Source organism: Phytophthora cinnamomi (assembly GCF_018691715.1).
Source record: "Phytophthora cinnamomi strain GKB4 chromosome Unknown Contig14, whole genome shotgun sequence".
Taxonomy (NCBI): Eukaryota; Oomycota; class Peronosporomycetes; order Peronosporales; family Peronosporaceae; genus Phytophthora; species Phytophthora cinnamomi.
This window is the reverse complement of record NW_027150947.1, coordinates 2062284-2084070: the sequence shown is the minus strand read 5'-3', so window position 1 is coordinate 2084070 and position 21787 is coordinate 2062284. Positions and strand designations below refer to the sequence as shown.

The 21787-nt window shown below is 52.5% G+C and overlaps 7 protein-coding genes across 7 annotated transcripts; 3 read left to right on the top strand and 4 right to left on the bottom strand.

The window, feature by feature from the left end:
- Positions 1-37: 37 nt before the first annotated feature.
- Positions 38-2503, top strand: IUM83_01369 (uncharacterized protein; the record flags this gene model as incomplete). Its single annotated transcript, XM_067925216.1, has 3 exons — positions 38-418; positions 1866-1953; positions 2055-2503. The coding sequence occupies 3 exons, from the start codon at positions 38-40 to the stop codon at positions 2501-2503; spliced, it is 918 nt and encodes a 305-aa protein (XP_067797261.1).
- Positions 2504-4353: 1850 nt separating this feature from the next.
- On the bottom strand, positions 4354-5121 carry IUM83_01368 (Chloroperoxidase; the record flags this gene model as incomplete). The annotated part of the gene is made up of 1 exon (XM_067925215.1): positions 4354-5121. The coding sequence occupies one exon, from the start codon at positions 5119-5121 to the stop codon at positions 4354-4356; it is 768 nt and encodes a 255-aa protein (XP_067797586.1).
- A 7953-nt stretch (positions 5122-13074) lies between these two features.
- Positions 13075-13545, top strand: IUM83_01367 (reverse transcriptase; the record flags this gene model as incomplete). The annotated part of the gene is made up of 1 exon (XM_067925214.1): positions 13075-13545. The coding sequence occupies one exon, from the start codon at positions 13075-13077 to the stop codon at positions 13543-13545; it is 471 nt and encodes a 156-aa protein (XP_067797269.1).
- Positions 13546-14669: 1124 nt separating this feature from the next.
- IUM83_01366 (uncharacterized protein) lies at positions 14670-15117 on the bottom strand (the record flags this gene model as incomplete). Its single annotated transcript, XM_067925213.1, has 2 exons — positions 14670-14947; positions 15060-15117. The coding sequence occupies 2 exons, from the start codon at positions 15115-15117 to the stop codon at positions 14670-14672; spliced, it is 336 nt and encodes a 111-aa protein (XP_067797268.1).
- Positions 15118-15875: 758 nt separating this feature from the next.
- Positions 15876-17541, bottom strand: IUM83_01365 (uncharacterized protein; the record flags this gene model as incomplete). Its single annotated transcript, XM_067925212.1, has 2 exons — positions 15876-16061; positions 17386-17541. The coding sequence occupies 2 exons, from the start codon at positions 17539-17541 to the stop codon at positions 15876-15878; spliced, it is 342 nt and encodes a 113-aa protein (XP_067797267.1).
- Positions 17542-19731: 2190 nt separating this feature from the next.
- IUM83_01364 (Chloroperoxidase) lies at positions 19732-20490 on the top strand (the record flags this gene model as incomplete). The annotated part of the gene is made up of 1 exon (XM_067925211.1): positions 19732-20490. The coding sequence occupies one exon, from the start codon at positions 19732-19734 to the stop codon at positions 20488-20490; it is 759 nt and encodes a 252-aa protein (XP_067797266.1).
- Positions 20491-20573: 83 nt separating this feature from the next.
- Positions 20574-21044, bottom strand: IUM83_01363 (Zinc finger, C2H2; the record flags this gene model as incomplete). The annotated part of the gene is made up of 1 exon (XM_067925210.1): positions 20574-21044. The coding sequence occupies one exon, from the start codon at positions 21042-21044 to the stop codon at positions 20574-20576; it is 471 nt and encodes a 156-aa protein (XP_067797265.1).
- Between the last annotated feature and the right edge of the window lie 743 nt (positions 21045-21787).

Sequence of the window (21787 nt, the reverse complement as noted above, 5' to 3'; positions counted from 1 at the left end):
GAACTTCTCATTGTCGATCAATCCGACTGTTGCACGAATGTCGTTCGATGGACTGCGATTTCTAACGGTCTTTGTTCTTGCTAACATGAGCCGCCGACCAGCGTTCGACTTTGCTTCGCCCCCCAGAGACCGCCAGCAGCTGCTGGCCAAGCGTATCACGACGGTGGAGGACCTGCGGTGCGAAGTGCTAGAACGGTGGAACAACAAGTCGTCGGTGCAAGCTTTCAGAGAGATTCCGGTGCCTTTGCACTGCGGCGAGACTTTGCAGGAGTACTCGAAGGAGTTCGAGATGTGGCTGTTGCAGAGGAACGAGACCTTTGAGACACTGCGCAACGACCCGAGTCGAGAGCGCGGGTTCTGGTTCTCCTTTGCACACAAACGAGCTGGCACGTGCAACACCGTGACGCTGAGAAACAAGGTAGTTCCGAGGACGCACGACATGGAAGAGTTATTATCGCACTATGGCCCTGGGCCTAGCAGCAAACGTATGCGGCGCAACGAGTGCACGAGGGATGACAGAGCGTCGTGTCCAGAATATCGTGCGAGAGAAAGTATCACCGAACGTTCAGAGCCTGCAAGCGCCATAAATTCTTCCTCCAATGATGAGACGGAGCGAAGCAGTTTGACAAGATCGCTGGCGCGACCGCGTGAAGATCATCCTGATGGAGGTGGAGACCTCCATCGCAATGGCTCCTCTGACTGGGGATCGTCACCTACTTTTTTGCAGCCTGATGACAGGGTGGCGGCTTCGTTGGTCCACTACGACGACTTGTCATCGGCACACACAGTGTCCCCGGAACAGCCTGAGTGCAACGCAGATTCGCCACCCCATTCTACACCGAGCATCTCGATATCGGACGAGATACATGATGATGCGCTTCAATCCGGCGCGACAACTCAAGGCGAGGATGTTTCCTGGCATGATGAAGCTGAATCTCTTTCACCGTTACCGAGACACCAGAAGCGTTCAAAGGGGTATCTTTATGCAGCTGACGACGCGGTTGTTTATGACTTGGAGCTCGCCTTTCATTGCCAGGTTAGCAGTGAAGAAAAATTGCGGCTGGCTCAGATGTACGATCGCTTGGACCAACAAATAATCATGAGCGAGGCTGCGGGGGATAATGCGGTCGCTTGCTCCGCAGAGATCGAGGAATGCCAAGTCCGGGGAGTTCAAAGCTTGGAACTCTTCAACTCAATCAACCACGCGAAGAAAAAGCGTACCGCTGTTCTAGCCGCTTTGATAGTCTCCAACTGGGCTGGGCGCCAGGAAGGGCTTGTGTCTGTGTTAGAAGAAGAGTTTGCTGGCGGCAAAGGTGCGAAGGCCGAGGGCTTGGCAACTCTTTTGGAACAAAATGAGGAAAAAGCCAAGGAGTTGAAAACACTCGAGAAGCAACGAGACGACCAAGCCCAGTTGGTGCGCTCGTTGCCGCCTGCAGCCACGGGGGCAGGCAGAGCTCTACGGTTCAAGAAATTGCGGGCGCTGTCTGCTGTTTTGTCCAAGAAGCGAGCGGACAAAGCGCACCTGGAAGATGAATTTGAGAAAGCCCTACAAAGCCTGATGCAGGCAGACGACAAAGCGCGGAAGTTGGTCCAAGACGCTTTGGGGACATTTGCATCTTCATGAGAATAAATTGCAGCGAAAGCAGGTCTCCATTTTCGTGAACCGTTTTAGAACCGTCCAGTTTTAAGAACGAAGATTTAGAGTAGTCTCAATTATTAAATTTTTGGTATTGAAATACCAGTACTATACCGGTATCTATAATTTTGCAACAGGTCCCATTCAAAAAGGTCCCATTCCACCACTCTTCTGGACCCATTCCCAGCGCATCTTGTTGAGCTGCTCGTGGGTCGGGCGTCCTCCGCAGACAGGTGGAGACACTGGTGCATGGGCTCAAGAAGGTGTCGCTGAAGCTGGATCTGCGCAATGTGGTGTCGCCACAGTTCGCTGTCTTCGTACGTAGCACTGCAAAATTACGCCTAGCTGGTTTGTTTGGCGGGTTTTTGCTGACTTAGGCCACGCATGTTGTCGCGGACTCATGCTTCGAGTGGCACAGTGGATGCTGACACGTTGGCGCCCAAGGAAAGGCCACGGAGGCGACAGTATCGGTCCCACTTCCGGCGCCTCACGGCGAACGTCTCGCCCAGTGCTCGGCAGACTCCGGCTTCGTCACAGCCAGCCGCTACGAAGCCGAGTGCTGTAGCCAGTCCGGGGACGGTCTTCCTTTCCACACGGATGCTGGCGGTGGAGGAATTCCGACAAGAACGCCTTATTCGCTCTCGACTCGAACACCCTCCTCCCCCGCCGTCCGAGGCCATCCCCGTGCCTCTCTACCCTGAGACTGTAGAGCAGTACAACCACAAGTTCGAGCAATGGTTGGCAGATCGTCACGAAAGTTTGGAATCGCTGCACTGCAACGCGAAAAGAGAGCGCAAGCTCCGACTTTTGATGTGGAATAGGACGGGCTTGGCCGACGCTCGCTTTCACAAAAAAGGAAGTGTTTGAGGCGTCCCAGATCCACTGAGCATGACAGAAGTGAATCTTGAGGGAGGTCTCCCGCTTATCCGATTGAAGACGGGAGGCATACAACGCCTTTGAAACGCGAGCGCCGGTAAACTGGCAAGGAAACGACGTCCACGCTCGAACTCAAGGCTGCGAGACAATTGTGACGGCCCCTTAGCTCCTGCCGAATGCCCCCGCGTTCAGCTCGCCACCGATCAGCGTCCCCAGCAACCCATTGTTCCAGCGAGTCACCCCGATCAAGAAGTCGAACTGAGATACTGGCATCACGCGTGGTTTCCGTGGAGGATCGTCTTCAAGAAGTGAATCTGCCAAAGGGGTTCGCAATCAGCGCGAACCTGATGAAAGACCAAGATTCCAGTGCCTCTGTTTCTAGGGGAAAATACGAACAAGCGTTCGGCCGGTGGCTTCATCAGCATCGCTGTCGCTGCGCTTTAAGCCGTTGAACGAACGTATATATCGCCATCAGTTCGCCCAGCATGGAGCCATAGGAAAAGCTCACCGTATAGTGCCGAGTCATCTCAATTACGAACACGTTCCGCGTCTCCGCCAAAAGACGAGGAGAACGCTCGTGAAGCACACGAATGTCCCAAACCGTAATGAGATCTCGCCACGACGTCACCGAGACCCTGACAATTCCTCTCCTACAAAATCGCCGCATCCACCTACAGAAGATCATGTCGCCAAGGCTGAGGTTACCATCATTTCAAAAATGGCCCAGCGTTGATCCTCACCAGTGCAAACGAGAATAACCGTGAAAACGGTAGGGCAGGGAGTGTGAGCGACTAGACTGACGCCGCTGTTAGCACATCAACGCAGAGTTCAAGACATCAAGTGAACAGGCGTGAAGACCATTTTGCATCTTCGACTGAACGTGGGCATACCGACACTGCTATTGTCCCCTACTCAATACCTGAAGTAAACAGCAACGAAAACGAAACTATAGCTTTAGCTGACTTAATGTGCAATGGATGGAAAGTACGAGAGGAAGCTTTGCTTCTTCTTGTAACCAAAGAACCGTCTGAAGGTCATGCGAGTAGCGCTGGCCACGAGAAGTTACTATTTCATCGCAGATCGTGGAAAAAGACAACGCGCTGGAAACCCACGAAAAACATTTAAAAGAGCAGCTTCAATGGGCAACGGAGACACCACCAGATGTCGTTGAAGCATACAAAGTTTTTCGATTCGATGCATTACGAAAACTGTCGAAGAGATTGGCCAAGCAGCAAAAGAGCAGCTCGCGACTCAGCGTGAAGAAGTCATGACAGGCTTCTTGCACAGTGACACAGATCCGAAAGTTGGTAAAGTATTCAGTGTTGGAAGAAAACTTTGAATACGATTGGCTGGTACACGAAAGTCTTGTTGGTGTGCCTAGTTTCCCACAGCAAATTTTCACAGGCTTTCGGAGCAGCTGAACCCTCACGAACATTTCGTGATACTTTGATTGTTCAAGTGGTTGTACTTCTTGCTCCGATGCTAGCTGCTTCTTGAAGGTTCTATCTTCACTCTGCTTGATGAAACGATATTTACCTGGAGAAGTCTTGTCGACTATTGTCTTTTGATATCAGCATAGCCGACGTTGCTTCCAGATTCGTTCTTCTTTCGCCTCCGGACGGTTCGCGGTTCAAATGTGTAGGTTTGACACCTCTTTTACCAGTTTCTGGTAGATTTCCTACACACTATCGATAGCGCGTCCGTCAGTATGCTGGACCATGCTGTCAGATCTAAAACTCACTTGGAACGCGGTTCAGTGGTTGATAAGGGAAGCGTTGTTCATATTACAATTCAACGTTTCTCTATCGCATGGATTCCATGCTTCTGCAGATGCTAGAGGTTTAAGCGTACGCCAACAGCTTGGCCAAGACCGATCGCATATACGACAGGCTTACTGGCTCAGCGGACGCAACGTAGTTGTCCGGGATACGCTCATCCCATACAAATGAGTGTGCAGCTTCCACCGTCACGGACTCGTTCACATTGCCACCGCAGCCGACGATAAACACTGCAGCCTCCAGGTACGCGAACGTGGTCTGGTTGGCGCCAAAGACGCACTCGGGGTTGTTGGCTCGGCACTCAGCCTGACGGTCTCGGCGAGTCTCGGCGACTTCGGGCACGCCGAGGGTCTTGCCGTCACGCGAACGGCTGAGCAAGTTCTCAACCAGAGTCGCGTTGATGTTGATCGGGTCACCGCCGAAGTACGCGTCGTCGTGCACCAGAGACGCGTCGTGCTCCAGCACGTTGTGGCGTGAGATGATGTCGAGCGAGAACGTGGCCGGCACCTGGTTCAGCAGCGTCTGAGTCAGGTTGCTGTCGAAGTTGAACACGGACATGAGGGCGGCACCCAGGTTCTCATGGGTGATGTTCTTGCCGCTGCGCGGGATGTGGCCGTGATTGGCGAGCGCGTTGAGGCCGGGGCATGGCGACCGACGGAACGGAACGGGCGAGGTGGAGTCGGCATATCCCGTGACTTCGTCGCTTGAGGGGCGGTAGAAGTCGCCGACCTGGAGAGCGTCGATGGACACTTGCGCGTTCTGGCCGTTGTCAACATACCCGGCAGCGACGGAGGCGACAGCCAAAGCAGAGAAGGCGATGAACGACACCATGGAATCGAGGGAGTAGCGGACGGGTGGAGAGGAGTATACAGTAGCGGAGTTTGCAACGATGGAAAATTGGAAAATGAAATCTTAGTTTACGAGCGTCTGGACCACCGGACGTTGGATTAGAAAACCAGCGCACGTGGGTATTCTTTGAGACAGAATCGATGTGTAGAACATGTGTGATTAATACAGGATCGTGAAAACGAGGCTTCCATACGAATTCCTAGATACAGCTTCAGCGTTTTCGTGTTGGAAATGCTGTCTTGTGGAAAAGCCGTGTCGAACGGGAATCCGATCAAAAGAGGCGGATCGAACCTGAGCGAAAGCGCTGCACAGCGGAGTCCGCTGGCTTGCAGTTTTCAAGTTTCCAACGTTTTGTCCTGATGTGCTGACCTCGAAAGAGGACAGTGCATTGTCTCTTGTTCTGTGATAAAGTACTGTACCGTAAACCACGGGTTCATTCCAACACTCATACATAAAACGTTCCCATCCTATATAATTTGTTGGCAAATTATGAGTTTTTACGGCGTGAAAGCTAAACGTATTAATATTACTCAGTCATTGCAATGCTTAGTCCTTTCCATACAAATATTAAGATAAAGACGTTGTGTCACCCCCATATATCTGATCTCTGCACCGGTTTTGACGAAAACCTATCAGTTTTTAAGTGTTGCATTGAGGCCGTGCGTTGCGGTGAACCCGTGGTTTACGGTACTTTATGATTCATGATGATGGCTCCGATCAAAGCCTGACGGGAAGAGGTCGAACAACTAAACGCCACATAATCATAAATGCTGAAAGTCAACATGTCTGTGCTGTCTTCTTCTACAGCAACACAGAGGTCAAACGCAGATTGTTTAATTTCATATGTGCTCTGTGCTTCAGAGTATCATCTCGGTTCCCGTCTTCCTGGTTGTCGACAACGAACCCTTCACCAACATTCATATTTCGTACTTGATTTTGTAACCGGGTTACCTTTTCTTCGATATCATGCACGCGGTCAATCAACAACTGGGCACAGCTTGGAATGGAGTCAGGGTGACGTGACAAATACATGTATTTCTCTTCGAATACAGTGGTGTCCGAAGTTGCTGAGAGTTCGATGGTATCTGTAGTAACCGAGCTGTCTCCTCCACGTCCCTCTCATCAACATTTGGCACGTGTTTTGCTTTCAAAAGACCCGACTCAGCGACCGATCCAGGGTTTGAGCCGTGCGTCGATGAGCATGCGGCACCTTCAATGCCGATAGCATTTCCTAGAGAGCTTTATGCCACCGCAACCTACACACTAGGCTTGAGGCTTGCTCTGGTGGGGATGCCTGAGGCTATCCGACCCATTTCGGGACCGGGTTCCGATACATCTCATTACACTATAGGGGCATATGCGGAAACACTGTTGTTACCTCCATCCCAATCCACGACGAGAAAAGACGAGAGTTTTGACGATTTCCGGAACTCCGAGAGCCTTCACACGGAGCGGGTCCGCCTCACCAACGGCCATCATTCGTGTCGTCACACTCGTCCCGTGAAAATATGACGCATTCATCATGCGCAAGAGTCGTACGGAGATTCTATCACGGCGTGTTCTCTTCGTCAAGAATTACCTTCGCGAAATCAAAGAGCGCGATCGGCGGTACGGCTCTGTATACTCGACTTCCATGTTACGTTTCTGGCCTCTCGGACGCGCTTCCGCTGGTCTTCACTCGATGGTGGGCAAGGGAGTGCCAGAACGAGCGCTCTCTACTGAGTGGATCTCGAAAATACAGTTTAAATCAACTGGAGCTGATCAAGTAAAATAGATAATGTTTGGCCTACTTCGTGGTAAAAAAATGAATAAGATAAGATGCTACAATAAAAAAACTCTCTATTCAAGGTTACTACGCTACTGAGAGGTTATCTCCCTAAGGTTAGGTGTAGCTGTACTTGAATGCACTATAGAATGGGGACGGCGTCCCTCCCTGCAGGCAGCTCTTCGGTGATATCAAAAAATAGTCCACATCGTAAATTGTGTTTGGTGCCATGGAACCACCAGGGTTGCAAGTTGAGCTCGAAGAGGACGGTAACGCAACGCTAGATCGCTGTCGCGAGGCAAGGCCTGCCGACACGACCCGCGCATACGCGCCTAAGGGAGCTGTTTCTAATTTTCTCGAGCCTGCACTGTCGTATAATTTAAGTTCTCAAGGCAGGAAAAAAATCAACAAAAGCAATTACATACCGAGCACATTACGGCGCTACCGTAAATCTTTCTCTGCCCTCAGTATGCACTCAAAAGCTAAGACCCACGCTACCCGACGATCTGGATCCCGAATGGCTGAACTAGCTGGAGCAACAGAGTCACAGATTAGAAGGTTGGGGCGCTGGAATGCTGGCGCTGTGGAGGGATATTACCTGGCGGATTTGCCTCGGGACGCCATGCGCTCCCTTGCTGGGGTTCCCCCGGACCGCCGCTCATTCTGTTTAGATCGAGCTGCTCTTACACCTCCTGATAGTCTGCAACGCGAAGTGTTTCCATTTAACTACATGACAACATAGGTAAAACAGTCAACACCGCACATATCAACTGGAGGATTTTTGGAATTGCTGCTGTACCTCTGGGTAGTCGTCCTACAAGATGATGTGCTGCTGCGTGAAGTGCATCCCTCCCATAAGCTGTGAGCAAATCCTCCGATTAACACGAACGCAAGCAATCCGTCTGTACTGTCGAAGCACACCGAATACAGAGCAAGCTTACACTCAATGCGCTGAGCGACAGTCTCAAAGGCAATTCCTAGTTCACATTTAAAACCAATTCAAAACCAGTTAGTAGTTCAATCCATGCTCAGCCCCCTCCCCCTTGTTGTACGTACAGATTTGATTGCCGCTCTTTAGCACTGGCGCTGGCCCTGCTGCTCTGTTTCACCGCGCCGCCCTTCAGGCCATCACCCCTCCTGCGTCGGCGCGGTCGTGGTCGGCGCGCTAGTCGTAGCAGCGCTGGCCCCTGCTGCTCTGCTTCGCCGCGCCGCCCTTTAGGCCATCACTCCCTCGGGCGGCGGCGCGGTCGAGGTCCGCGTGGTGCCCCGCCCAGTGCGCTGGTGCCGCTGCGTTCTGTCAAATGGATTTTGTTTAAATGTGTGTTGTGCAAATGTGTTTTTTTGTGTATTGAGTACGTGGATATGTGCTGTTATCCGGAAGTCCAAACTTCAGATAGTTGACATATCAGAGTGACGGGCGAGGGACGGGGTGGGGACGAGCTGGGGACCGCGTCTCCCTAAAACTTCCGATAATGTAGTATTATAGTAGTTGACCTAAAAGTTATTTAACATATACTGGTAGCCAACAGTTTCAAGCCAACTACTTTAACCGGGTGCTAGCACTCTCACCTTACCGCTTCACCGGCTGGCTTCAGCTCTAAACAATCAAAACTTCCCTCCAAATGATTATTTTCATGAGACGTTGCTACAGTATTAAAATAGCAACGTCTCAAGAAGTCTCACAGCTTTTTTGTACGATGGTCACACTAAACCGCCGTTTTGTAACGGGGTTACACGTACAAGTGGCTGCAAGCCACTTGTGAATTTAACAGATAGGTTATCTGTTAAACGTTTTGGATACTTCCTCACATTGGTGTAAGACACACCGATGGATACATTGAAGTGGACCACCACAGTGAGTGGTCCACACATACCCAAAAGATCTTATTGGTCGAAAGCAGCATCTTTCTACCAATCAGAGACATGCATATTAGCGGGGCTCTGACAGCCAGCCGCTGCCAACCCTTTCACAGATGATAAACAGTTTTTAGCAGCTTTTAGAGGAAGATCAATTTACAAACAATACAGTTCTCATTTTACCTTAAACTAGCTACTTGGAGTCTTGTCTAAAGTTAACTTATATTTGTGTACTCAAATATAATTAACCTAAGTAATTACTAAGTACTTACGCTTCCTCATACACGTTGCGCAACGTGTAAGCTAAAGTAGTGAGTCAAGTTAGACCCACTACACCTGGTAGCACTTTGTAGTCCGTCCAACGACCGACTGCTTGACGTTCGTACGCGGTGTACGAACGCGGAGCCGAGAACCACATGAGCACGGAGGTGCCCATGGAGAGCTCCAACACGCCTGCAACGCATGTTGCACGCGCTGACTGCCCCCACCTGTCTGACCCAGAGTGGGAGGCCCTCCAACGACTGTCAACAGTCATTGGAGAAGCGGCGATAGCTACAATGCTGCGTACGCTATCGCCGACGGAGCAACACGGTGTTGCTCTGGGATTCATCATGAAGGAGCAGCGTGACGCTGCTTCCTCAGTGACGGCGTCGTCAGGGACGACACCGCGGGCTCAACCATTAAAGTTGAGCGTAAGCAATTACGTGGGAAGAGAGGGCGAGCCTCTCCTCCGATGGCTTGTCGAACTCGACACAGCCATAGCGGCTCGACGCATCGTCGACCCGCTGTCGAAGGTCGCGTTCGCCATGTCCTGCCTTGGCGGACGCGCAAGGAGTTGGGCGTATGGACGCCGACTCTCCGATCCTACGTGCTTCAGCACGTACGAAGTGTTCAAAGAGGAGCTCAAACAAGCGTTTGAGCCCCCGCAAAACGAGTTCCGGTCGAGGGCGGAGTTCCTCGACCTTCAGCAGGGTACGCATGACGTCCATGCTTACGCGCAGCGCGCACGATATTTGGTATCAAATATCGTGACTAACCCGATTGACGAGGCGACCAAGGTCGTCACGTTCATGAAAGGGCTTAGAGATGGGCCTGTAAAGACCTATCTCTTCCGAGAGTACCCGAGTACTCTCGAAGCTGCAATCACTCTTGCCATGCAAGAAGAGTTTAGCCTGCGGCAGGCTAAACTCCATGTAAACGTACCGAGGCCGCAACCGCGCCCGGTAGCGAGGACGGGAGGTCCGGAACCAATGGACCTCTCGAGCGCAACAACTGCTGGTTACCAGCAGCAGGGAGGTAACGTGCGATGCTTCCGTTGCGGAAGGATCGGTCACTTTGCACGGGAGTGCACAGCTCCCATGCCCCCTGGAGGTGGCCGTCGTGGCGATGCTAGGCATCGCCGCGGACCAACAAAAAACGCGAACATCCAGTAGGCGCGGGGCGCCCTACTGGTAATGCAGTCGCGCGTGCCGACATCGGGCACGCGACACTAAGGACTGCAGCCCCCAGTGAGACCAGCTCTCACTGCAAGAAACAAGATGACAGGCCGAACCTAGTCATCTTGAATGTTTACTCGAAGAGAGCGAGTGACTCTCTTCGAGCTTTGGTAGACTCAGGCGCGTCGAACAACTTTGTTCGACTACGAAGCCTGTCGAGGCTTGACTTCGAGGAGGTAGATACACCTCGAAGTCTTCTGGAGGTACGCCTGGCAACAGGTGCCATCGTGAAGACCGAGAAGCGCGTCGTGAACGTGCGCTTCTCGTACAAACAACGAGTGTTTGTCGAACACTTTATCGTCCTGGACCTGGACGATAAGTTCGACGTGGTAATGGGCATGCCGTGGCTTGCACGGCATGATCCGGTGATAGACTGGAAGAAGCGCACGCTCGTGCGCTTCGGACGCGATAGCGGAACAGAGAGCGATGGCCCTGTTACCGCAGCGCGCGCACCAGCAGGTGCGCGCGGCTCACCAGTCGAGACAGCGCTTTATGCTGCTGTCCCGGAGCGCCCAGGAAGTGCGCGAGGGCGCGCACAAGTGAGACCCACGTCGGCAATGCTGCCGACGTCGGAAGAAAAAGATGTGTTGGTTCCGGGAACCAACACCCACGTTCAAGCGTGTAGGGACAGTCCCTGACCCGAAGCGGTCAGGTCGACAACGACGCGTCGGCTCCGGGAGCCGACGCACCCTCGGTCATGAGGGGCTCCGCCAATGATTGGCGTCGAGGTGACGAAGGCGTGTCAACTCCGGGAGTTGACGCTGCAAACAGTGCGGACGGTTGCAAACGTACCGCACTGACGCAATTTACATGCTGTCGTGCAGCCGGGCTGCACGACGAAGCGTCATGCGATCAAGCCGGGCTTGATATCGCGCGCCCGCAGACAGGGTCTGCCGGCGAAGGACACATTACCGTGCAGCCGGGCTGCACGAAGGAAAATGCGGTCAAGCCGGGCTTGATACCGCGCGCCCGCGGACAGGGTCCGCCGGCGAACGACTGTCCACGGCCGGGCCTGGACAAGAAGAACAACTGTGCGGAGCCGGGCTCCGTACAACAAGAAGACGGCGCAAGCGGAAAACGCTGCGCAAGTCTCGGTCCGGGACCGAGACGCAACAAGAGCAGTCTGCTGGGCAGACTGCGGCGGTGACGCCGAATGTCAAGACGCTAAGCGTCTTGACGCGCACCGATACTGGGTTCCAGTATCGTGACATGGAACTCGCTAGTCCTCCGACGACGGCGTCGGAGTTGACTTCGCTTCCAGCCATGAGCTGGAAGCGCTTCACGCGCGACTTGCACGATGGACGCATCGAGCAAGTCTGCGTTCTTTCGGACAGCGAAAGAACGGCGAGCGAGAGCGAAGAGCTGAGGCAGCTCTTCATGGGAAGTACCACTGAGAGTGAAGACACTCTCAGTGCGAAGACGAAGCGAGAGCGCTTCGAGGAACAAGGTTGGGACTCGCTGAAGTCGAGTCCCTATTACGAATTGTTGAGGGAGTACAAAGACGTACTCCCGGAAGAGATTCCTGCGGAGCTTCCGCAGGATAAGGGCATTCAGCACGAGATTGATCTCGTGCCGGGCACGAAGTACTGTGTCACGCGGCAGTGGCCACTGCCGCGAGAGCAAGTGAAAGCGATCGACGACTTCTTTGAAAGTCGTCGTAAAGCAGGACAAGTGCGGGAATCAAAGTCCCCGCACAGTGCTCCGACGTTCTGTGTCAAGAAGCCACAGGGAGGATGGCGCATCGTTCATGCTTACAACAAGCTGAACGATGCGACGGTACCGGCGCAGACGCCGATACCGCGAAAAGATGTTATCATCGATTCGATGGCCGGGAGCACCGTTTACAGTGCTCTCGACTTGCGAGATGGATTTTATCAAATCCTAATGCGTGAGAGCGATATCCCTCTCACGGCAGTGAGCACGCCAAGCGGCATGCTCTGGGAATGGCTAGTAATGCCACAGGGGCTTAAGAATGCCCCTGCGACTTTCAACAGGTGCGTGACGCACTTGTTGCGCTCGGTGCGCGACTTCGCACCGAGCTACTTCGATGATGTATTCATCCACAGCCGGGCTGTGGACGGGAAGACCGACGTAGAGATGCACAGGGTGCATCTCCGGCAGCTACTTGAGCTTATGCGAAAGCATAAGCTCTACGCGAACCTGAAGAAGTGTATCTTCGGGGCGAGCGAGATACCCGTCCTCGGGTGTCTCGTAGGGAAGAACGGTGTCCGCCCTGACCCAGAAAAGGTCAGAGTGATTAACGAATGGCCAACGCCTTCAAGTGTCAAGGAACTGAGGCAGTTCCTTGGCCACGTACTTGTGCAAGTACGTGGAGGACTATGCGGGCAAGATCCGCCCGCTGTCACAGCTTCTTAAGAAAGAAGCTGTGTGGAATTGGACACCCGATTGCCAAAAGGCATTCGATACAGTCAAGCGGGGCTTGACTGAGGCGCCGATCTTGGCAGTGGCTGACCAAGATCGCCCATTTCACGTAGTGTGTGACGCATCCGATTTCGCGATCGGATGCGCGTTATGCAGCACGATCACGAGGGCCGTGATCGTGTCGTCTATTACCAATCGCGTCAGCTGAAGCCAGCTGAGCGCAACTATCCGGTGCATGACAAGGAACTCCTTGCCATGAAGTATGCACTCGCAAAGTTCCGAGTGTATTTGCTTGGAAGTAGACCATTTGTGGTCTACACCGACCATGCTTCACTGCGCACCGCAGTGAAGTCGCCACACATTTCACAAAGAATGGCGAGATGGCTCTCATTCTTTGCGGAGTATAACTTCCGGGTCGAATACAAACCCGGAAGATTGAACGTGGTGGCCGACGCGTTATCACGTCGGCCAGACTATGCAGAAGCTGTTGACGTCAATGCCATTGACGCCATGCGATCGAGCAAACCCACATCATCTCTGTTGGATGATGTGAAGGCCGCGTACGCGCACGACGCGGACGCGAAGCTCTTGTTGGCCTATGGCACAGCGCCTTCTGACAAGTCCCGTCAGAAGCTGCCCAAGCACCTTCGAGCGCGTGCACACCGCTTTCGTGTGCACGACGGACTGCTACTCTACAACGCAGTCGACGACAACGCGGATCGCGTTGTCGTGCCAAATGACCATGACCTGCGACTCAGGATCATGTACGAGTATCATGATGCCCCGACTGCGGGACATCTCGGACGTGAGAAGACTTACGTCCTTCTCACGCGCGACTTCTACTGGCACCACCAGTATAGTGGGTGCGCAAGTACATCCGTGCTTGCGAGGTATGCCAACGCGTAAAGCCTGCGCCATTCGCGCAGGCTCCACTGTAATCACTACCGACTCCGTCGGAGTGTTGGAAGTCCATGTCTTTGGACTTCATCTTTGGTCTTCCCCGGATAGCGGAGGGAACACCGGTGTTGTGGTCTTTGTAGACCGTTTCAGCAAGATGGTACATCTTGCTGCGGTGCCAGCAGAGGTGACCGCGAAGCAGACAGCCCGTCTGCTCGTCGACATGGTGTTCAAACACCATGGCATGCCGTCCGACATTGTGTCGGACAGAGACCCGCGCTTCACAGCGCATCTGTGGCAAGAAGTGTTTACACTTCTTGGGAGCCAGCTTTCCATGTCGACTGCGGATCATCCGCAGACGGACGGTCAAACCGAGCGCGTGAATCGCGTGCTCGTCGATATGTTGAAGAGCTACGCTCACTCGTTCCAATACTGGAGCGAGTGTTTATCGATGGCAGAGTTTGCCATCAATAACTCAGTGCATGCCTCGACCGGGCATACACCGTTCTACGTGAATGCCATGCGGCATCCACGCCTCCCGAGTTTACTCGGAGTGATGGCTCCCACTTTAAGTGGGGGAGGATCTACGACTGCAATACAGCAGCCGCAGAAAACCGCTGACACTTGCACAGTGTCAGCTGCAACAATGGACAAACCACATGAGTCTGCGCAGGGCGCAGACTCCCCCAACAACATGGCCGACGACCACGGGTCTGCGCAGGGCGCAGACACCGCAAAGAACCACGCAGAGGCCGGGCCTCTAGCGGAAAGCGAGCTGAATGACTTCAGCTCGGATGCAATCAGTTTCATCACCAAAAGACAAGCCGTGATTCGGTTTGTCCAAGACACAATAGCAGCTTCTGTTGATCAACAGAAGCTGAACGCAGACAATGCGGGCAGAGGCAACACAAATGAATTTAAAGTTGGTTCATTAGTTTTGTTAGCTACACAAAACCTGCCTAGACATGCAGTTTCGGATTTCGGAGCAAGCAAGCTTGCTCCGCGCTACATCGGGCCGTTCACTGTGTTGGCACGGCACGGCAACGCATACACGCTAGACATACCGTCTAGCATGCGCCTCCATCCGACCTTTTACGTCGGACGGCTGAAGCCATACCGGCAGCACGAGCCATCTAGCTCGACTGACCCGAAGCCTCGGCAGGAGCCGAGGAAGAAGCGGAGGACTTGGCCTCGGCGACGAGCAACCTCTCCTCCAGCGCGCGGACGCGCTGGAGCAACCCCTTCATCTGGGTCCCCAGCTCGACCTGGATGTTCGAGGCGGTCTGCGAGACCGCCGCGACTTGGGCCTTCTGGTTCGCCAGCTCCTGTTTTAGGGCGGCGAACTCAGCGCCCTGCAGACGCTCCACGACGGTCACCCGGTCGTGGAGAGGCGCATACTGATCAGCCCGGGCTGATCATACCCGGGCGTGTTCCCACCCCCGCCACCGCCGATCCGTGACGCCCGCGGCTCAACCCGCTGGATTGTTGAGCGGATTGTTGACCACAGTATCCCGAAAACGAACCCTCAAGGGGCTCGTTTTCGTATTCGTTGGAGAGGATTTCCTCCCCATCGAGATACATGGGAGCCGCGGAACGTCTTGCTGGAGGACGTTCCGGAAATGGTGAGGGCGTACGAAGAGCAGTACGCGCTGGCACAGCGGAGTAGAGCGAGCGCTGCGATCATCGCCAGCGCCCGAACCCTCACGTGCTAAGAACTTAGCACGGAGCTCTTGAGACTCTCGGGCACACGGAACGACGTGTACCCGTTCAGGTCGCGGTCGCTCAAGCGGACCGCGCCTGAAGCACTTCGTGCACTGAAAGCCCTCGGGCACAGCGCACGGCACATTCGCCTCCTCAGCAGCAACATGAAGTTGCTCCAGCTTTCCACGCTTCGAGTACGTCTCGAAGCGATCACGCGCTTGCTTAATCCGATCACGGTAAGCACTCGGCCTCTTGTTGAAGTTCTCAACAAAGGCGTTCCAGCTTTGACAAAGTGCCTGCCATTCGGGCACTTTGCTGCGAGAAGAGGTCTTCTTGCTTTGAAACCATCGGAGCTCATGAAAGAGTCCGATGTAGTATCGCGCCTTTGATGCGTTTCCGCATCAAAGTGCAGCTCGGCAGCCACAGCGTCATCTTTGATGGCGCTGCATACGTACAGCGGCACCTCATTCGGAGGTACCGAGTTCCCAAACCGGTCCGCGATCTCGGACGCGGACGGCATCCATGGATCGCGCGCTGCAGGCGCAGCGCGCGGAGAGCCTTGAGCTTTAACATCACGCGCTGCAGCAGCAGCGCGCGGAGTACTGAGAGCCCCAGCGGAAGCGAGTGGGGTATCGCTCTCAGTACGCGAACGCTTCGAACTCGAAGCGTCCGATTCGTCCCCCTTCACGCGGGCGAACGTTCTTGGCGTGAGGGTCGAGCGATTCGCTCGACACTGAGTCTTTACGCTTTGAGGGCGAGTCTTCCTCGCCCTCCATGTCTTCATCGTCGTCGTCGAAGTCGACGACGTCACCGTACTTCGCCTTCTGGCGTTCGGTAGTCGTCGATGGAGAGATGACTCCCCATCGACTTTGCGGACTTCTTCTGAGGCGCGCTCATCGTTGAATGAGCGCGGATTTCTTCTCCAAACGCGGAGAATTGACGAATGGTCAATTCCAAAGATTGACGTGCGGGGACCCCGCGCGTCTAACCTTATGGGGGGATGGTGTAACGGTTACACGTACAAGTGGCTGCAAGCCACTTGTGAATTTAACAGATAGGTTATCTGTTAAACGTTTTGGATACTTCCTCACATTGGTGTAAGACACACCGATGGATACATTGAAGTGGACCACCACAGTGAGTGGTCCACACATACCCAAAAGATCTTATTGGTAGAAAGCAGCATCTTTCTACCAATCAGAGACATGCATATTAGCGGGGCTCTGACAGCCAGCCGCTGCCAACCCTTTCACAGATGATAAACAGTTTTTAGCAGCTTTTAGAGGAAGATCAATTTACAAACAATACAGTTCTCATTTTACCTTAAACTAGCTACTTGGAGTCTTGTCTAAAGTTAACTTATATTTGTGTACTCAAATATAATTAACCTAAGTAATTACTAAGTACTTACGCTTCCTCATACACGTTGCGCAACGTGTAAGCTAAAGTAGTGAGTCAAGTTAGACCCACTACACGTTTTGTATGCTCGACCAATTTTTTTTTATAAAACCCGCAAATCAACAACGCATGAAGCAAAGACGATCATTGAATAGAGCTTGATCTCCTCTGCGCGATGAGCTATCGGTCTTGTAAGGCATTGTAATGCAAGAAGCAATGCATGCGTCGAAACACTGCCACTCGGCTGAAGCGGCCGCTCGAAATGGGTGATTTCCAGGCGTTTGGGTATATTCTATAAATAGCACTAACGACATTCCTCTTTTTTTGGATGTTAAGGCATGAAGTGCGATGATTGTCGGTGAAACGTAGGCCGTATTTGGCATTTTGTATGTAATCGTAGGAAATATCGCGGACAAATCGACAAAAATGTGAGTGATAGCACAAATGAACATATAGAAAATTGTATACACTCACAAAGGCGAACGAATGGCACGTGTTTCGTAGGCGACACATCCGACGCGCTAGGATTGGTAGAAAACAATTCACGCCGTCAAGTCGATCCCTATTGCACCATGAAGACCAGCAGTGCGACCAAGCAAGTTAAGGAGAACCTGTCTTCGAGCACACCTAGCTAGCCGCTGTCTACCTCTAAGCGCTGCTCGGCTCCGCCCACCACTGAGCCCAGCTTGGCCTCGAGTGCCTCGAGCACCACCGAGTCCAGCGCGACCTCGAGAACGCCACCGAGCCCACCTTGGCCTCGAGCGCCACCGAGCCCACCTTGGCCACGAACGTCACCAACTGCGGCTCGGCCTCGAGCACCACCGAGTCCAGCTCGACCTCGAACGCCACCGAGTCCAGCTCGACCTCGAACGCCACCGAGCCCAGCTTGGCCTCGAACGTCATCATGGCCCCGGTCTCCATTGAATCTGTCTCGCCTCGTACCCCACCGTCGAGCAGTCCATCTTCAGCACCTTCGACGCGCAACGGTGACGTGTTCCCTTCAGCCACTAGCTTGGTGGCGTCCCCCTCCCCCTCAATCGGCCAGCTCACCGTCGCCTTGGGCTGCTGCGAAAAATGGGAGTGAAACAAGAGAAGTCACTGTGCAAGATGTAAGGGATGCATGCGTGTCTTCCAAAACACAGCGCGCGTATCGAGGTAGCTTGGCGCTTATATCTCGACGGATTCGATCAACTGAAGGTGACGAGGCACCGATGTATCTTACAAGCCCTAGTCAGCTCGACCTCACATACTTTACGCCGAGTGATTTTGAGGCGTTCCTGTAGGAGAATCGCAAAAGTGTCAGTGTGGGGACGCTAAGTGGGGATCGCAGCGCAATAAAGGATCTCTATCGACGTCGAGAAATACCTCTTCCTGCAGCTTACGAGAAGGGAATGCCTACATTGTTTTCTTCGGCTACGAAACTCGACTAGACATTACTCAAAAGCAGGCATAAAAAATATTTAGGGTAGGAATGGAGAACTTGCCTCTCCTAGCTTCGACTCGCAAGCGCAGAGTATCCGGGATATCCCTCGGAACTACGCTCCGCCTTCTAGGCGCTCGCAGAGCCTGCCATAATTGGACAAAATTCAGTGTATCTCCACCAATAATAAGAGAGACTTTGTTGCCCGCGAGAATTCCTACGTTTTTCCTAGATAAGCTTCAAAGTGGGTAAGTTAAATGGGTAACAACCTGGCAGTTTGGGTCGCACGAGGAGCAAGGTTGGTGAGCGAGATGTTCACGCGTGAAGGAGTCGGCACAGAGCAACCATACTTCGTCTAGAGACTTTGTAGATGCTAATGGCAAACTTCACCAGGTTTGATGAGAATTAGAGCATTTGCGGATTTAATATTTTTAAACGCAGCTAAGTTTCATATGACCACGGTACAAAGAAATGGTGTTAATACTGTGGATGCTTACTTTCTTTTCATACTAAAATAAAATAGGAGCAGCTAGTACTATTTCGAGAAAATACAATATTTCTTATCAAAATATGAATATATTGTTTTGAATATTTAGTTTTCGGGATCCCCAGATCAACCATTTCTTAAACTTGAAAGTACATGGCTGCTAATTATTATCGGTTACTCTACCACTATCCGCCTGTTCAGTAGCTGTGGCCCCTACTCACATGTCATTAGTATTGTTCAGTTGTTACCATCGGCACAACGGGTATGCTTTCCTGTTACCTGGTAAATTTCATATGTTATTTCGTTGTTTACCTAGACCAAGTCGTAGATGGACTCCAGGAAACACTGCTTGTTGGCCAGTAAACGTGGGAGTGCGGAGTGGGCTAGTCTGTTAAGTTTCGTCCTACCAACATGTATTGGCGTGTGCGTCTATTCTATTTGCGAGCTGTGCATGCCCTGATATTTATTCTCGTACATGTGCTAGTCACAGCCACCCTCGTCCTCACTGACCACTGCTTAAATGTTTTAGTTGCCATGTTCGGATGACGTATATCATATACTTCATCCGAACACGATGAGAATATACATAAGATATACTGTATATCTACTACATTGTGCTCATGGTATGCTTTCGATAACAGGTTTTCATGTCAACAGATGTGCAGTGCTGATTCTCTGTCGATATGCAACAGATAAATAGTGCTTGCAACAGGCGAGCAGTGACTGTGGAGGCCCAACAGACGAGCAGAGGGAGAACAACAGATAATAATTATTTTCCAAAGTACAATGCTGGGTAAAGAGAAACAGGCATCGCCTATGATACCGATGGTGCAAGAGAGCTGCTGCTGCTCTTAATTAAGTATTGAGCCTCTCTTGGCGGAATTCCTCGAGGGAAAGTCAGGAAGAAACCTGTAGCGAGTACACATGTTATACTTCGAAGTGGTCGAATTCAAGAGCTGCCACCCTGTTCTAGCGGGGCTACAAGTTTTTTCTTCAAAATAGGTGATTCATTACTTGATACCATCCGACAAGAGACACCATTGAGTGAAAAATGATCGAGGTGATTGTGAATTTTCTGATTACCCGGTGATTCGGACACTCGTCAACTAGGATTTCATTTTCCAATTTTCCATCGCTGTCAAACTTCACTGCGTACACTCCTCTCCACCGTCGCTACTCCCTCGATTCCATGGTATCGTTCATCGCCTTGGCTGTCGCCTCCGTCGCTGCCGGGTATGTTGACAATGGCCAGAACGCGCAAGTGTCCATCGACGCTCTCCAGGTCGGCGACTTCTACCGCCCCTCAAGCGACGAAGTCACGGGATATGCCGACTCCACCTCGCCCGTTCCGTTCCGTCGGTCGCCATGCCCCGGCCTCAACGCGCTCGCCAATCACGGCCACATCCCGCGCAGCGGCAAGAACATCACCCATGAGAACCTGGGTGCCGCCCTCATGTCCGTGTTCAACTTCGACAGCAACCTGACTCAGACGCTGCTGAACCAGGTGCCGGCCACGTTCTCGCTCGACATCATCTCACGCCACAACGTGCTGGAGCACGACGCGTCTCTGGTGCACGACGACGCGTACTTCGGCGGTGACCCGATCAACATCAACGCGACTCTGGTTGAGAACTTGCTCAGCCGTTCGCGTGACGGCAAGACCCTCGGCGTGCCCGAAGTCGCCGAGACTCGCCGAGACCGTCAGGCTGAGTGCCGAGCCAACAACCCCGAGTGCGTCTTTGGCGCCAACCAGACCACGTTCGCGTACCTGGAGGCTGCAGTGTTTATCGTCGGCTGCGGTGGCAATGTGAACGAGTCCGTGACGGTGGAAGCTGCACACTCATTTGTATGGGATGAACGTATCCCGGACAACTACGTTGCGTCCGCTGAGCCAGTAAGCCTGTCGTATTTGCGATCGGTCTTGGTCAAGCTGTTGGCATACGCTTGAACAGAACTTGGTAGTACAACAGCAGACCGCAAATTGTAAAATGAATACTTACTTCTCCATTTACCAACCACCGATACTTTTCCCTAGTTCATAGTACCGTCTAGTTTCTCCTTCGTCAGCACATAAATACGAGGGCTGGATCGTAGTAGACACATGAAAATGTCGTCGCGTTGGCGCTCGAGGAAGCTCTTAGCTGTTTTCTCGACAGCATACTTCGGAATTCCGATACCAGTTTTCATACTGGCTAGCTTCTCACTGTTCACACCGGCTGCGCCGATCAGCCCACCCAACTTTGCAAGCACTTTGTTCTTTTCTTCCAATTGACTCGCGATCTCCGCGCATTCTTCGTGAAAAGCTTTCTCAGCATTCGGCTTGCTTTTAACCGTCATATTCTCCAATAAGAGTCGGAACTCGTTTCGCTTAGACGCCCACCGCTGAGCAATAATCGCTGCAGCTACTTCGTCCCGCTTCCCCTTCTCGACGTCAATGTAGACCTTAAGCTCATCAAGCTGAGAGCGTAATTCCGAAGTATCAGTATCATCATGTCCTGACATTTCCTTCAGGTAGGCAGCGGAATCCTCGAGCGCTCTCTCATTCGTGATGATTTGATCATTCAAGTGGTTGTAGTTCTCAGTCAAACTCAGTTTCACAGTATCTTTCACCAATATCGCGTTCGCTGCGCCAGATGGTGGTGCACTCGTCGAAGGCTCCGCTTTCGTTTTGCTGGCACGATCTTCACCAGAACAATTTATAGTTGTTTTTGTAGCACTATGACCCAAAAGGTTCGATTCTTTTTTCACCTTTGGACTGGATACAGTTGTAACATGGTATGACGTAGGATTGTTCACAATAGCCATTTCAGATGTCAGATTGGTCGATTCACCATGTCGTTGTAGCTGCTCCCGTAGGCTCGTCACTTCATCACTCACGCGATTGAAACGATTCATCATGGTTCGGGTCCAGGTCCGGACACACTCGCGGCAGCAACACCCATCCGTCAGGATGTTACCTCCATGCTTAGTATTCTGCAAACCACTGGTTCCAGGTTGAGTTGAGGTATTTGTCTTGCTTGCTCGTGCTGCCAGATCAGCAAATGACCCAGGTTCCCTACGAACTCGTTTATTAGGCTCGCACACAGGAGATATATCATCCCTCCCCTCGTCATCTTTTTTTCGTTTCGAAGAAAGCGCTTTGGAGGTACCAATGTGTTTAGCAAACTTGTCACTCGAGTGGCATTGATGTTGCCGCTTTGGTTGATGTGTGGATGGAGCGCGGATAGCCAACGGCGCATCGTTAA